The 17675-nt window shown below is 36.8% G+C and overlaps 1 protein-coding gene across 1 annotated transcript; it reads right to left on the bottom strand.

Moving 5' to 3' along the window:
- Window positions 1–2565: 2565 nt before the first annotated feature.
- Window positions 2566–16159, bottom strand: LOC110470287 (WD repeat and coiled-coil-containing protein). The gene is given in 4 exon segments (XM_021529808.2): window positions 2566–2738; window positions 2740–2876; window positions 5189–5309; window positions 14100–16159. Coding segments are annotated over 4 exon segments (2202 nt in total). The 5' UTR covers window positions 16020–16159; the 3' UTR covers window positions 2566–2714.
- Window positions 16160–17675: the final 1516 nt, after the last annotated feature.

Genomic DNA, 17675 nt, shown 5'->3' with positions numbered 1-17675 from the left:
AGCAGTTCTATTCTTTAGCATTATACAATTTGATCTATAGTAAAATTTTATATGTCCAACAGGATAAACTGGAATCTTTGTTTGTTACCAGACTATTTGTGCTGGGTGATAATGGCACTTTCAGGTAGATTGGCTTCTACTTAATCTTTGAATCATACAGCAGGGAAAACAATGTCACCAATATATAACAAATCCAGAAATTCAGTAAGCATTACAGAACTAAAGTTTTTAATTTTACAGCTAGTTACTCCCTGAAACTAACTGTTTTGTTATCTGAAAATTTGTCCTTTTTTAGCTCTACAAAACAGAACCAAACCAAACTCTGATAGCTGTTCAAAAAATCTCTTTTAAGTTCTGATCTCAACACTCAGATTGTTTTATAGAAGAGTAATGCATGGGAAACTAAAATGGTAATATGACAGAATGACAAAGAAATGTCTGATTTTAAGTTCTGAGTGATCTTAAATGCCTGGATACTTGCTGATCTCTGCTAGTTCCGTTTTTCACTTTTCCAGAGTTCCCCTGTAACATTTTCTGTGTTGCATTAGCTTCAATTTGAGTGGACTAAACTATGATATTATCACCCATAGAAGATAATATTTGTGAAAAAAATTAATTGTCATTTTTTTCCTTTATTTGAGCCTAAGTAGTCCTCTAAAATAGATCCTTCCATCACTGTAGTTAGTTATAATTAAGTTTTATTTTGATTGGTCATAACATAAGCATTGTAAATACCCAGGACTTATGAGACACAATGATGTTATTCAAGGGTATTTGCAGGATTAGAAACATCTGCTGCCTTGAAATGTGCTATGTCCTTTAGAAATCTGATCATGTCTTCCCTCACCATGCTATGTCTGTGAACCTTTGTGTTACGTATTTCATTTCAGTGATTTGTGCTTATTTCAGTGAAGGAAAGCATGACTTACATCAAATTCTTAAAGCAGTAGCAATACAAATATCCATTTGAACACAATTCTAATGCAAAGAAGCAGGAAATCCAATTAACTCAATAACTATAAAATAACTGATGTGTTTAATACTTAAAAAGTCATATTTATTTGTTTGTTTTTTTTTTTTTTTTTTACAATCAGGAATGTTTCTTGAGCCTGCTTAAAGATATCTTTACAAACAAGGTAGTACAAATGTACTTTGTTGTATTGCATGCCTGTGGTTATAGGTGATTTAGAATGATGATTCCTTTGTCCATGGGAGGATACTTGCATGAAGAAGACATTGAATTCAATGAAATGAAACTGTTTACTTATTTCAAGAATTGAAATACTTCCTTATGAGATTCCTGTCTGCATCACCTCAATGGTACTAATGCCAAACCTCCAAACAGTTTAACGTCCTTCAGAACGTAGATCTACTGTCTTGATCCAGCTTTTGTATGGGGTGAAGGATTGTAACTGGATTTTAGTTTCTGTGCCCTATGAATAGGCTTGCCATAGTTCTCAGGGAGGGAAAAAAGACTCCTCAGGAGTATTAACAAGACCCAAAATGCACAGTATGAAAAATAACCCCTAACAGTAAATTAAGTGTCCTTCCTTGTCTGTTTCCCTGGCTGTACAGGGTGAAGCAGGCACGCCTTTGCATGATTCCAGCAGTACAAAATGCCCTTGCACACATGGCTGCTCACTCTATCCTTCTCTTTGCATTTCAATGAGAAAAGTTAGGGAGTTCATTAAGTTCTTCCCTTATGCCTATTTCTATCACCATAATCACAATAGTTTGGTTTCCATGGATCTGCCTGCCTGACTCTCACCTGTATTTGTATTGTCTCTTGTCTCTGAGGAGGGTGAGGTTCACCTGACTAAAAGCAAATGTTTGTGTTCAGACCAGTCCCCCTGCTTGCGTTTGCAGTCAGTGGAAAGGAACAGGCACTTATTTACTTATTTAACAGGGACAGTTCACCACAATCAGTTTTAGAAATCTCTGTTTAGGGCATGAATAATCTGGTATTAGAAGTGCTTTTCTTTTTTTGACTGATCGTGCAGGAGCGTAGAGGAAAGGCTCAGTATATATACCTGTATTTAGGCAACTGAAATTTACATTCAACATGTTTGAGCCTCAATTTATCTTGCAAGATTTTTTCTTTCTCTTCTGTGTGCATGTATAAATCTACATGCTGTGTAAGACACTGACAGGAGACAGTGATGCAGCCTTTTCAGTATTAGAACATTTTCATATAAAAATTAGGCATTTCTGAAAATGTTGCAGGTTTCCATGGGATCCAGCTGGAATAGAAAAGAGGCTGAAACAATTTTCTTTTTTTTTTTTTTTCTTTTTTTCCTTATTCTGGTTTTCCTTAATGAATATAAAAGCTCTTTAGTTGTATTTTCTTCAGGTTTTATGTAGACTGTACACCTGCATCAGCTAGATTTGTTATTACTGCATGGTTTTTAACATAATACTGTTCCTCCAAGAACATCCTGACCTCAGTCAAAGTAGACAATAGTTTCTTGTCTCCGGCCATTAATAACAGCAGCTGTGGTGAACTTCACTGTAGGTCCAGTCCTTCCATAGGGAATAGTGAGGGTCCAGCCAACCCGAGGATGTGGCCATAGTGTAACCATGCCACAGATTTTACAGTTACAATACACAGAAAGTAGTGAAGACAGCTTTCTAGTCTCTCAGTGTCTGTGACCACAGAATGTCTCTGTATTGTAGGAGAAAAGAAGGTCATTGGGGTGCTTTGTTCAGAAATTATGTCACTCTGCTTGGTGGTCGCATTGGGATGGTTTTTTTGTGGGAGTGACCTCCACAGACTTCTGAACTGTCAGTTCCATCCCTTATGATTATCTCTTGTGTGGCTTTGAATATTAATGGCACAAAGCCGTCCTTGTCTGCGGTGAGCACAATCCAAGAGGAGCCTACAAAAATTAAGCAAGAAGAAGAAAATGAGTGCACTGCTGTGGTTACATAAATGTAAAAGCACGTTTTTAAAAGTCAGTGAGCATGCAGGCAGAGCAGGGTTTCTTTTTGTGCGCTAAAGCCTTATTAGGCTAATGACATTAAGGTCTGACAATCCATGGTCAGCACACCTTTGTGCAAATGCAGTGAGGGGCTAAATGAAAGCTCTTGCAAGGTTTGAGGCATTTTGTATCTTATTTAAATTAAGTTCAAACACAAGGTGCATCTTTGCTAGTTCTAATAAACTAAAGATATCTTCATCTTCTGAAAACTCAGCCAGTCATTCAGCGGCTTTTGTTCTAATGACATCTACTTCTGTTTAGCCTTTTCACTCATCTGCTCTACCCAAATGATGAAGAGATTATAAAAATTGGAAAAATTGCCAACAAAAATGATTGTGCTGTACTTGGTCTAGAAAGGAGTAGGGGTATCTATCTTGTTACCGTCAAACCAAGATTGTTCCATATGTTTTCAAATTCACATAGCAAATAGAAGAAAGTTACACCTTGAAGATTATTTACAAAAGCCGCTACAGTAAAATTTCTTGTCTTTTAATTATAATAGAGTCTTCTTCTAAAGAGAATGAACAAAATGTGAATTACATTTTTAATCCTTTTTTTTCTGAAAAAAGGGACAAGATTTAAAAACCAAAATACTTCAAAACCTTTTAGGTTCTCTTTCTGTATTGCCTAGAAGAAAATAAGCCTCCCTCGACGTTTTTTCCACTTTTTTTTTTTTTTTCTTTTATTTTTCTTAGCAAATTGGCTTAAAAAGGAAGCTATATATATTTTCTTTAGTGATTCATCTGGCTTTCTTTCTTGCTGGATATTGTAGTTCTCATAGAAAAAAGTGAATTCTCTAATTTTTTTTTTCCAGTATGACACTGTACCGAAAAAAAATCTGTGGCAAGTTAAAACCATTGGGGGAGCCCTTATATGACACACTTTTCTTAGAACATGTGATTCTGTCATTACTGAGCAGGGGCATTAGCTGGGACATGAGGGAAAGAAAGCCCTGTTAGGTTCTGTGTTGGGATTTTTGATTTTGGGATATAAAACTGTTTTGAAATGTAATGTGAAAAAAGGAACTGTAGAAAATCCAAATGAACCATTTTTATTTTTTGTCAGCCATAACAAAGCATGCTCTTGTAGAAGGTAAATCTCCCCTTCTTTAACTACTAACAAAGCACTTTTCCAGGCTGGTTGTATGTTGTCATGTTACCTGTTACATCATAAGAAGATTGTCTTTCCAAACCATGGATCTTTAATCTTCTGCTCCTAATACTTTCTTTCTAAATCTGAACAGACTTCAGATTCTGTGAGCAGCGGCCCTGAAAGTGGAAGTTCTATGGTCTAAATGAATATTCCGTTGTTCTTCAAATTGATGAAGCATACTTTTGTGTCAGACTCTTGGAATTATTTTCATCCATTGAAATGCTGGAAATTCTCAGTGTCATTTGTAACACTTGCTTGAAAGCATATCCTACAGAATATTTCAGTGGAAAAAATGTGTGCAGTGTGTAGTACCCTTTTACTGCAAACAATTATTATGATGATATGCCAAAAAAAGAGACTCTTGTGTGCTGCTACCAGGGCACTACACGACAGTCTGAATTTAGCACAGGTAATGGTATTACAGTCCTGGGCTTAAAGTGCAAACAATGAGGCTGAGCTCATTGCTCTTTTAACTCGGATGATCTTAACAGCATTGCTCTGGACATGAATTTGACTTATAGTTGTGAAGCTTTTCCCTCCAATCTATTAATGCTTAAGTGTTTACTCATAGTAAAAATGCCAGGCTGTCATTATAAGACAAGCATGCTCTTCATTACATGCCCTTGAATTATATAGTATTAAAGGATGGGAGTCATATTTTTAAACTTCACATTTAATATTTATGTCTTGTGTCAAAATAAACTTTAGGAATATAAGCAAGTACCATCTAGAACTGAATAAAGAGCTACAAAACTGCTTTTCCTCCAAAACTTACAATTTTGCAGGATTTTGGTGTGGTTTAGAAAGATTTTTGTTTCAGTTTTTGTTTTTGCTGAAAGCATACATATTATTCTGCTAATAGGTAGTTTTGCAGTTACTTAGCATTTAAATGATTTCAAGATACTCTGCTCTATTTCAGACAAGGGAAAACACACACATGCCAAAAGAAGTTATCTCCATTTACTAAAGTCTGGGGTAATTATTCTATCACAAATGCCTATTTTATATGCTAAAAATCTCAGGTGAAACCAGATAGCAGAAATAAAAAAAGAACGTACCGTGTTTCATTTCAATAACAGGCAGATCAAACAGCTGCTGGACTAAACTCAAATGAATCTTGCCATCACAGAGGAGAACGTCTTTTGTTTCTTCAGTAATTGATCCATTTGAAAAGCTTTTCTTCATATCCATATATGTAAAAAAAAGATCTTGTTAGCTTTTCTTCATATCCATATATGTAAAAAAAAGATCTTATTAATGGCTTAAACTTCAAGCCCAAGTACTTATACCCATTCCTCTGCTCTTACTCCTTTCAGTTCTTTAGTAATTTTGCCTTTCCTTTGTCTGTCTTTCCTACAGTTTATAGATGACATCATCATGCAGGACCCATTCTAAGCACAATCTCATCGTCCCACATGAAGAGGATAAAAATGCCTCTTTGGTTTTCATTTGGTGAGCTTTTGCAGCTCAAAGCTGCCTCAGCCCTGAACATGTATTGTCCTGGGCTGGGCATCCATGTGTCTGTTGGGCCTCCCTGTCTGAAGCCAGTTAGGTGGAAGGGAATGTCGCATACCTAGAATAATGTTGATCCAGATGCTGCCAGAATAAGTGAGTACTCTGCTCAGTTTCAGCTATATGTGTGGGTGGGTTTGAGAGCCATTGGGCAGCTATGCCACCCTAGCAAAATAACCTCAGGGTTATTTTGGCACACGGAGTATTGCAAAGAGACTGGACCTAGCAACAATCTCTCTGAAAAACTGTCACATCAAGGTAGCTTGGGAATCCTGTAACTTGCTTTGAGAGAGGGACTGCATGGATTTACAGCCTTGGAATTTGCTCTGATATTCACTGAAAGAACACACTTGAATATAAAGGTGGCTTGTTTGTGCTTCATGAAATTTAGGTGGCCCTGAGAATCAACATCTTTGTGTTTCATCTTTCTAGTTACTGCAAGGTGCAAGGACAAAAAATTGTTGACCTACTATGGTCATGGAGTGGATATATATTTGAATTTACATTTTCCTATCTGCTATCATTTAAAAGTCCTTTTAACATTGAAAAATTTCAAATGACTCAATGTCATTATGAAATAGATGTGAATGGGACATTTTCTTCTAAATAATATTGCTAAATAATATTACTATACTTTGTCCTGTGAACTTAATTTTGTTTTTTCCATGCTTTCTCCCTGTGTAGTTCCATGTGTTATGTTTTGCTTTGTTTCTTTTTCTTTGGCATCTTTATGTGTGCAATACCCCTGGATTTTACATATTTGTTATGAATGGACAGTCTATTTACCCAATTTTATAGACCCCTCAGTTTCATACATTCAAAAGGGATCCAAGGTAATATTTCAGAATGAGTTGACAGGATCTCATCTATCCTAACTCCTGTGCTAGTCCTACTCTGTCTGTGTCTACTTCACACCCTTGAATTTTTCTTGCTAATGTGAAATTTATGGTTGAATGAATTCACAACTGCATCTTCATTTGTGTGCACAGTAATCTAACCTCTGACAAACTAAATGTCTCTTGTAATGCTCGTCTTCATTTCTAATTGTGCTATCTTTTGACAGTTGCTCTCTGTGAATGTGTGCTATTTTGCTGTGTAACAACCTTTCTAAATCCCTTCCACTTTTCTATACACAGTACCTGTGCTGTCATGCAAACACATTGAATTCTGTAAATCACAATGTCTGCTGACTGTTGCAAATGTCATTTCCCCCACTCTGCTACAAACTGCTCATGCAGACAGTCTAAGGCTGATTGTTATTTATTTATTTATGATTGATTTTATACATAAGAACAATAAAAATACATTTCCATTAAAAACATGAACTTTCCGACTTTCAAAGTTCTTCTCATCTTTTTTCCACATTCAAAACAACTAGAAATTTTTTGGTGCATAATTAAGGACATACCTAAGGAATACGTCAAGAAGTATAATTTTCTTAGTCATAAACCTATAGCAACTTTTTGTTACAGTTGTAACAATATAAATAACAAAGTTCTTTGTAATTTTTAGGTATTTAGATATTTCCAAGTTAGTACTACAGTACTATACTCTATTGAACCTAAACATACGTGAAACTCAATGGGCTGAATGTTCAGCAGTGAGTGTGTGCTTTGCATAGGCATTGCAAAGGTGCTCTTTGCCTGTGCAGGTATTTGTGCAAAACTTTATCATTGCTGCAGATTGTGGACTAGCACATCTAACAACTACTTCGTTTTCCTGAGTTCAGGTTGGAATAGCAGAATTTATTCAGATTGGAACTTCAGCTCATGAATTATAGTAAAAGATGGACAATACATGAGACAAGCTCATTGCCTTGACCCAAGTGGTCCATTTTTCACATAGATATGCTTCAACACAAAAATTATCAGAAAATAATGTAGTTTACTTGAAATCAGTTCTGTGGAAATGTATACTCAAGATGACTTTGTTCTAATTTGTTTCCTACATAGCATTGCACATTATTATTGAAACAGCCATTAGAAGTGGAAGATATTTTTGTATACACAAAACTGCACAACACCTATTTTTTTATCCTAAACCGTTTTTCAAGTACAGACCTGAAAAACCAAGTCTTGGTTGTTTGTCTTTTCATCACTTGTCAGTGTTAATATGAGCTATTTTCTCTCTCATATGTTTCTGTTTATAATGATAAACATAATCATATTTTACATTTATTTTTTACTTTTTTACAAATTCTGTCAGGTCAAGAATTTTTCTCTGTTATAATCTAATTATTTAGCCTTTTTGTTTAATGCTTAGTTTAAGTGATGATAATGTGCCTTCTTTTGGAGGAATGTGTTCACACATGTCGTATCACAGATTAACTGATTTAAACCTGTACCTTGTTGTGAGGCAGGTAACTCTTAGTATCCCCTTTTTATAGATGATCATACCATTACACAGGGAGCTTAAGAGATTTAGTCAAGGTCATGGAAGTAATTTGTGACAGAGTTAGAGGTACAACTAAAGCTTGCCTTGGCATTTCCCACTTTCCTGCCGTAACGCAAAGACAATCTTCTAGACAAATCTAGATTTAATCTACCTCTTCTCAAAATCCATGTCTGCTTTAGCTATGCTGTTGTTTATCTCCAGTAAGAATCAGAGGACTTGAAATTTCAAGATTAAAATCCCTTGTGTTAGTCTCTTTATCCTAGAACAAAGTTTATTGGTAGACAAAGAACATGTTAATCACAGAAGAAGCAAATATACATTCATTACACATACATTAGTGTATATTTTCAGGTTGTTTCTTTAGCCAACTTCCTGTAGTAGGAGTCAAGGAGTCAAGTCCAACTCTCCCTCAACAAAAACCCAGCAAACAGAAATGGTTAATTCAATAATTGTTTTCCCTCACCCATGTCAGCCTGCCTAGATCAGATTTTATAGCCTATAAAGGGTGTCCTGGGCAGCAGCCAGCCCATCACAGAAATGCCAAACTGTCTTTCAAACTCACATTTTGGATTTCAAATATGTAAGACAAAAACATGATTGCTAAGGCAAAAGGATTCCTGCATGAGAAGTTATATATCTCACGTATGTGCAGTTCTCATACTGTACAGTAAGTGAACGTGCCTTCTCTCCCTTTTTTGAAGCCCACTGAGAGTCAGCTGGAGCTGGTTCTGCCTCTTGACCTTTTCTTCATTTGTCTTGTATTTCCTAACGCATTGCCTACACTCCCCTGCATGCTGAGATCATCTTAATGAACTGAAATTTAACAACTGGTGACACAGTGAGGTAAATGAGAGTGTGCTACCAGTCTGAATTGTTTTTATTGACACTGGGTTAGTGATCAGTTAAAGTCTCAATGTGTTCTTCTTGCCCATGGATGTTTAGGAATGTAAAATGTTTTTCAGATGAGACCTGCCAGCTGTGTGCCCAGTGCTCATTACCCGCTGAAGGATATGCCTCACTGATGTGCCCACACACTGCCTTCGTTCTTTCCATAATACTATTGTATTTTAAATTCACAGTCATCTTGTAGTCACATAACAGGTACAAAAGCAGAAATTTCATCTCTTAATCCTGGAATATATTACTGTGCACTTTATATTAGTTAATTATTTCATTAATTTCAATCTTTTTTAAAAAATTTATTTTAGATGTTAAATAATAGTCATCAATTTACAAGTGTGAAATCCTGATCCTTTACTAAAAATATTACTGACTTTATGTCATATGCAGATTTTATGAGCATAACTCAGCAGATTATTAATGAAAGTTTTAGATGACACTGAAAATCCATAATGAGAAAATCCACTAGTAATTTTTTCCATTTTCTTCTTTATTGCTATAACTATTACTATCTCCATTGCAGCTAATTCCTTAACCATCTTATTTTTCTTCAATTAATCCCTTTTCTCTGCTATTGAACAAATAATTTCCCTTGTGGCATGATTTCAAATACTGTACTGAATTACAGATATTTTAAATATTCTTCATCTTCTTTGTGTTAATAATCTGTTCTTTTATAAGGGAAAGGTATCAGATTAGTTCATGCGTTGTACAGTGAATAGTGCTGTAGTTGTCTAGGATTCTGTTTTATTTCTTTTACACACTTAATTTCAACTGTGTTATAATACACTGGTGATTTCAGGTTTGATACCTTAGTAGCCATTAGTCAGCTTGCTTCTACCTTGCCCCCATATTCATTGTGCAGGATGAGAAAAAACTAGTAGATTAGCTAGATGTGGGAGTTCTGTCCCAGAAGACAATGAAAAGACACTTAAACAGCTAAGGAAGAGAGCAGTGAAGAGGAAGGAGAATTATGATTTACATTCTCATTGTGCCTTGTGCAGCATTGCCACAGGTAGTGTTCATTAGGTCTGAGAGCTTGCACTGCTGCCCTGCCCTGTCATTATTTCTACTGTTGCTGTGATTGCTGCCTGCTTTTTGGTAAATTCTGTTTTTATTGTGGTGGAGATATTGATATCTTTCCTTCCCTTACCCTGATGTGGGACGTTCCAATTGCAACCTTAATTAACCTGGCAGAGAAGCATAAGCCTGTAAAATGTTTATGCTGGAAGAGATCTGAGGTGCTCAGAGGTGCTTAAATCCCAGAGCACTTTGCATTTACAGGGCACTTCAGCATTCCTGGTGACATGATGCTGGGATTTCTCTCCTCTTGGCTCTCTGTTAATAGTTCTGCAACTACTGTTTCAGGTGTATTGTCATCTAAGATGCAGCTTTTGTGCTTGTGCTTCCATGATCTTTATGTATGATCTCTACTTTCTTTGTGCAGTATGATAACTTGGCTTCATTGTTGACATTGCATGTTCCTTTCCTTTTGCACCTGCGTATCCAACAAACAAATCATCTGCTCTAACAAAAGTAATTGCGTCTCCTCTACAGCCCCTGCTTGTCTGCTATTGACCAGTTTAGGAACACTGTTGACAGAATTTGTTATTAACAAAATCCTCAACCTTTGCTCAAAATGTTATCCATGCATTAATCACACTTTCTCTTGACTACTGCAGGTCTTTCTTTTACAGTCATCCTAAATCTCTTGTTTCTAAATTTCAGGATAGCTGACTAGTTTCTTACTCCAGGGAGAAGTCATATCAGCTTCCTCTTCCATCATTTTCATGACTTACTTTCTATTGCTCAACCCGAGTCAAGATTGCCCTTTGGATTTCAGAAGGTTTCGTGGTCTTATTACAGCTCATAATTTTAGCCTGGTCTTCACTGATTTTACAGTGCCCTCCTTATGTTCCCCTTCTTTACATCATGTATTTCTATCAGAGCTTTACTGCCATATGTTTGGATCCTTTCTGTTCATCTCCTAGATATGTGTAAAAAGAAAAAATACCACATTTATTTTGTAGCTGACCTTGCAGCTGGCAATAAAATTTCCCATAATAAATTGTATGAAGATACCATAAAAGTACAAATTTACTTATGTATAATTATTGGTCAGTGCTAAGAAAAGAAGGTCATTGTGACTAATTGCTGAAAAGTTATTATATCCTGTTTAATTATGCAATATATACTATGAGTGATATAAACATTTGACATCATACTGCTTGTGAACAAAATGTAGGAGTTTAAAGATATTCTTCAGATTAAGATGAATGTTATTCCTCCTGGAGAGATTTGCCTAAATGCCTTTAATTTGAGATCCAGATTGGCTTTATTTCCACTGTAATTAGCTTTTGAATGAGACTAGTTTAAATATTCTGCAGCTGTTTCTTTTCTGGAGGAAAGGGATGATAAAAGTATCTTTTTGCAAAATGAAACAGAAAAAAATCGGTGACAGATCCTCCTTTTTTTTTTCTTTTTAAATAATGTCTTTTTATTGCATTTGTCTGTCTGCCCTCCCACATTCTTCTGAATCACAAACCTGTATGTGATGAAAGAGCAATAATATTTGCTTTTCAGGGTTGAATGATCAAGTTACCTCTGGTGGCTGAATGCTATTACAAAAGTGATAGTGCAGTGACATTTCCAAAGTGTGAATGATCGTGGTTTTTTTCTATGGCTATGGGCTACAAAGAATACAAATTCTGGTAGCACTGCATAGATGTGACTTCAGAGGAGTTACAGGCAGACTTGCACTAACAGGGTAAACAAAGGTTTTGAAGACTGTTAAATGAGCAAACATTATGAATTATTAAGTAATTAATGTTTCTGGTTTTTTAGTTTTGTAAGCAGAACAGGAAGTACACATAAATATGTCAGTAACGCTTCTGCACAACACTGTTCATAATTACTCATTAATTATTGCTACATTTTTAACCATTGTATTTTAAACTTTCATTTTATTTTTTAAATGTATAAATATGGTTATGCAGTTCTGATCATTATATTCTTTAGTACAATAGATTTCTCAATCAAGACTGAGCCTGTACTGTACTGGGGGTTATAGAGACACTTAAGAAGACATGCACTTGGCACAAAGAGCTGGAAGATAATGACCATATTATTGACTGGACTGCAGTGTTTCTAAAGCTTAGAAAGTTTTCCACTGGCTGATATTTATATCTTAAGGCCATAAAGCTACTTCCTGACTTTTTGCTCTGTGAACACAGTGTCTGGCTGGAACCCACAGCCCAGCTGGTCTCTGAGCTCACAGTGCACTAAACAACTCCTGGAGGAGGAACAGGGTTCATATGTCTGAATATAAACTAATCAAAACAACCATTTCTCTGAAAATTATTAGCTGCCTATGAAGCAAATATTTCCCTGTCTGTAGACCTTTCTGCCAAGTCTATTTTTCATTATTTTTTGGCATCATGCTGTGATCTAGTTAGATTTCAGAAGAGGGGCTGAACTATACAAGGCATTAGTCGAGAGTTCCCCAGCAAAGCTGTGTATGGGAAGTCATTAGTGGCACTTTTTCCGAGTCATTGTAATGCAGTGCTAGCAGTGCTTGCTGCTGGCTTAATGTGAAACTAACCCATTCAGGTAAATAAGTATTCCTTTCGAAACATAATTTTTATAGCAGTATTTTAGAAATACCTAATTTTTTTTGTTGTTCTTTCCAAAGGAAAATAACAGGTTAACTAATTCTTACTTCTTGTGCAAGCACGTGCACAGCGACTTCAGATCTTAGATTAATGTTAAGTGTCACAAATAAAACTTCTCTTGGGAAAGGTTAATCCAATTGACTCCTAGAAACAGGGCTGCTTGCTAAATAAATAAGTTGATTTATGTTAAGAAATCAAAATTAATTTGAACATACTGGAGAACAGGAGGGCTTGCTTCTTGGCCAATAAAATCCTAAATTATTTAAAATAGACATGCTACTTTTCCACCAGAATTTGTATAATGTGTTCAAGTTAAATTATTGACTAATTCAGATCGAAAGTTTTGCTTTTATCCAGACAACCCAACACACCAGAATCTGTTTAAATGCCAAGTAGATGCTTGCTAGAAAGTAATGACCATGATTGAATTGAGTCACCATTCCTTTAATGACCGTTTAAGGAGGGGTTCTTAGATGTCTATATGGATTCCTTAAAAGTTAAAATTTTCTTCAGCATCATCACAATGCAGTGTATTATTTTGACATAATGCTGCTTATGTTGCAGTAAATAAGAATGCATTTATAATTGACATCTATATCCTGAGAGGGATACCAGTTTTATCACTATCATCAGTGTGTTCAAAAATCTGATCAGTATAATGTTGGTATGCCTGTGAATAATATTAAAAACAGTAGATAGAAATAATTATCTAACCTACATTCCTTAGTTGAAATACTTATTGAAGCCAGGAGGAAATTTGCCAAAACAAGGGTAGATAGGAACATGATAGTTTGAAATTCTTATATTTATTTAATGAAATCATAATTACATATTGATGGATTGGAAGGTTTTTGTTTGTTTGAGGCTTTTTGAGGCTTTTTTTTTCACGAAAATTTTAAGTGGTTATGTGTTTTACAAATTGAGTACACCTTATTTTGCAAAGAATAGTGTTGAGAAATCAAAGCAGAAATAAGCCAAATTCATGTGATGTCCATTTAAATTTTCCATGAATTGAGATTCAATACTTTGTTTTAGTCTTCCTGTGAGTCTGGCTATCTTCAGACCCTGGATTTGAGCTCAGGTTTGAACTTATTACATTTCTGGTAAACTACTGTAGCCCCCCATTCATCAGCTTATCTCTGCACAAAACTACAATATAAGCCTTTTGTAGATTAACAACTCTGGCTGTTCTCTCTGATAGATGCACACAAAATCAGCCAGTGTCTAGCACAAGAAAATTGTGCATGATCAAAGAATAAACAGACAAATCTCCCATGTTAAGTATCCTTTAAACTATCCACATCATCCTGAGCTGTCATTCCAATGACAAATAATAATTCCATTTTAAATTAAGCTGGATGCCAAACGTAGGTTACATTTCTTATGGGTTGATAAGAATAAACTGTATCCTCCTGGTTTAAAGATAAATAAATGCAAGATTGTTTAAAATTCTGGTTCCTATCACAGTATTTCTAAGCTGACAAAATGTTACCTGGTAGGTGACGTGCACGACAGGCGGTTCCTGGGAGCACGGGTAGGCTAAAGATATCCTCCTCCCGTTCCTAGCGAGGTCCGATATTTCGGAAAGACTCAGCTGTAACTCATTGAAACTGCCACAAAGTCTCTCTAAATTTCTAGATATGTGGCTAATTCCCCTTTCACTAGGCAAATTGTTGTTTTTAGGAGAATTTGATGCTTCTTGGATCACACTGAACTGCACTTTAGGGGATGTTGGTCTGCTGGAAATCCTGCTAGGTGATCCAAAACCACGAAGAGACACTGAGCGATTCATAGGTTCAGCATCCAATGTTTCCAAAGCCACCAAGGAGTCACCTGGGAGCCTTTTTTCATCCAGGTCACTCACACTTGATGAAGAGCTCTGCTCATAACTAGGGCTCTTTACTTCTTCAATGAGTCTTCTCCTGCCACTTGGGGACTGAATAACTGTGCTTCTTGGTATTAACAATTCCCTGCTTTGAGGTTGGTCTTCTGTGGCAAGGTTCTCAAAGAATTTTCTTTTCCCAGGTATATTAACAGAGGATTCAAAGTTATAAAACATTTTCTGTTTAGTCTCAGGCAATGCTGAAGAATTTTCTTCCAGCATCAATTCTTTGACCATAAGACGTATTACATACCTATCTGAACTTGAAGATGGAATGAGATTAGGATCAGGGAACCTCTGCTTGCCAATCAGAATCAGTAAGAGTTTATCTGTTAAAAAGCATAGGCCCTTTGGTCTTTCATTTTTTTCCAGCTGGATTTGTTGAATGTGAGGCATGGAGGAAGAGGTTACTGAATACACCAGAACAATATTAGAAGTATTAGAGGCTACTGCCACAATCTGAGCTCTAAGGTCAAAAGCCATTATATCAGGAACCAGAATACCTGGGATAGTGACTTTTCTGGTGGTCGTTACCTTCCTCTCAAAAGTCACCAAGATCAAGTGAGAAGAATCTTGACCATTTGTTGCTGCAGAGTCTTTGCGTTTCAGAGTAATGAGAGGACTGGGATCAGAGCGACGGTGGTTTGCAAGGATATGAGTCAAATCCACAGGACCTGATGAAGAAGAAGCAACTGAATCAACACCTGATCTATCTGAATCTATGGACTTTCTTCGTGTGTCCATGGAGTATTCCTCGTCACCAAGCACCAAAGCAGACTGTGAGATTAAAGAAACACCTTCTGTACCAGAGGGCACATCAAATGCAATGCCTGCATTGAAACCACAGATGTTATCTAAAGGAAGCTCAGTAGCTACAGCAATTTGGAAATCCAAAGTGGCTTCTATAGCACAGATATAACCTCCCACATCAAAAACTGGGCAAAAGGAGCAGATATTTAGAGTTTTCTGAGCATTATCCCATATGTAGGAGTGCAGAGTAGTGCCTATAGCAACGACTAAACGATTACCATCCTTAGTCCAGCAAGCACAGTGGATGAGTCCGCTGCTTTTAATCTCTGCCTTAACCCGCGTATTGTCAGTACGAACGGCATGCAAGACTGAAGCATCTCGTTTTGTAAGCACAGCCAGGACCTCCTTCTTTGGATGCCAGACACAGCCCTGAGAAAGCAGTGGAAATGGCTCGCCAACTTCACAAGTCTGAGAAATCAAGGGCTTTTTCTTCTCTGCACTGCTGTAGACCAGCTGCCAAATGCTTACGTGCTTTTTGTGCTGAACAGCGAGCAGAGCTGGGGCATCTGTAGAGCAATATGGGCCCCAGGAAAGGCCATGTACATGTTCAAATTGACCAAGAATGCTTGAGTCTCCAAACTTCAGCTCTCCATTTTGATAGTATAAAGTAGTCAGTATCACTTGCTTCCCATCTGTCCAGGCAATTCCATGCACGGGGTGGATAGCTTGATATAAAGCATTGAGGCCAGTTCTCAGCAGCTTTGCCTTTCCCAGATCCATCTTTTAGGCTTTCTTTCTAATGGTAATTGTTCCAAAATAGAGAATTCGTGGAATTCACTTGAAGATCACCATGAGCAAGTTTTTTTTTTCATGTTTTCTTCCCTTCCTTTCCATCATCAAGCTGCTAATTTTCTTCTAATAATCCAAGAGTCTATATTGTGAACTCCTCAGCAGGCCTGCAGCTGCTCTTCTAAGTATAAATCCATGTCAAAGCTGCTTTGGCTATGTCTTTTCCTGGGAGGAGTTATCATCTTCATGTGATTGCTAACAAGGTTTAACCAATTACTGTGCGTTTTCGTAGAAGGCTATTTTTAACTCTTCAGTTCTGGGAATATATTTAAAAATAACACTAATACCTTGACCTTCAGTGAATGAAGGTCTTTACCAAAGAGAGAGAAGCCGAAGTGTTAATCTACAGCCTGAAATAATGACCTGACACTTCTTTCAGCCAGGCTTTGAAGGATGAAATAAGATTTAAACATAACTGAGAACTGTCCAAGGCAGATTGCAATCTGTGATGGGCAGCATCTTTCAAAGAGACAAGATCTGAAATGTCTATGAAAGGAAAGTAGAAAAAGGAAATCATGCTCTGTTCTGTTAGTAGTTACAAAAGAATGGAGGAAGGTGAGATTTAAAAAAAAAAACAAACATCCAAACTAAAAAAACCCAAGTACATAGTCTGGAAGCAAAGAGAGCTGATAAGTAAGTGGTAGTGTTCATTTTACTGAGACATACTTCCTAGCCACAAATATATATTGAGTTGTTTCTTTCCCAGCCACCTGTATCTGAAGGCTATTCCCTCATTATACAGACTGAATGCAGAGAGGAATCCAAAAATTTCACGTTTCTCCTAACCCTGAATTTTCCACAATATGTAACATAACATTATGCAAGATCCTTGAGTTGTCAAAGACCGAAAGACCCAACCAATAAATTGCTGTAGCACAGTGGGGCCGTGGGAGGATACAGCAGTTTGGGTGGGCTGTGTTGTTTCAGGCCCAGAGCTGGGCCAGATGGACTGCCTTGTGTGAATCCATCCTTCCCTCCTCAGCACAGCCCTCTCTGGGGCTAGCTTGGACAGAGTGTGTGTATGGCTGAGTATAAATAGTCAGGGTGGGATTAATTAACTTAAATATAAGCAACCATTAGTATTTTCAGTGCCCCAGCATATCTCAGACAGCCACACTGAGCTGGCAGGTACAACATAGGACTTAGAGAACAGTAGTGCCATTCTGGGGTGGCAGCTGGCAACAAAGAGATGATCCCCAGATAGTCCCTGGGCTGCCTAAGATGGCATTAGAAGCTTATAAGCAGGTAACTGAATCCCATCCTCAGCATCTTTCTGTAATTCTTGTTTTGCCAGTACATTTCCTTTCAGCTTCCATGTAACTTGTGTCTCTTGCTTTGTAAATTAACAAAAAGTGAATAAATTGAGCCTGGGCAAAGGTTTACAAGCTATCGATGTAATCACTGTGGTTAAAGATGTAAGAATTAACAATACACATTCTGCATCTTTAGCTCATTTATATATCATATATTTGTATATTACCACCTGAGGAAAAACAGAGGTCTTGTTGAAGGCAGTTGGACCTCTTGTAAGAATTTTTTAATACCCTTTTTCCAGGTTTATTTACTGAGGATGGTTATTACCAGTAA

This window comes from Lonchura striata, chromosome 3 (genome assembly GCF_050655825.1).
Source record: "Lonchura striata isolate lonStrDom1 chromosome 3, ASM5065582v1, whole genome shotgun sequence".
Taxonomy (NCBI): Eukaryota; Metazoa; Chordata; class Aves; order Passeriformes; family Estrildidae; genus Lonchura; species Lonchura striata.
This window is presented reverse-complemented; position numbering and strand designations above follow the sequence as displayed.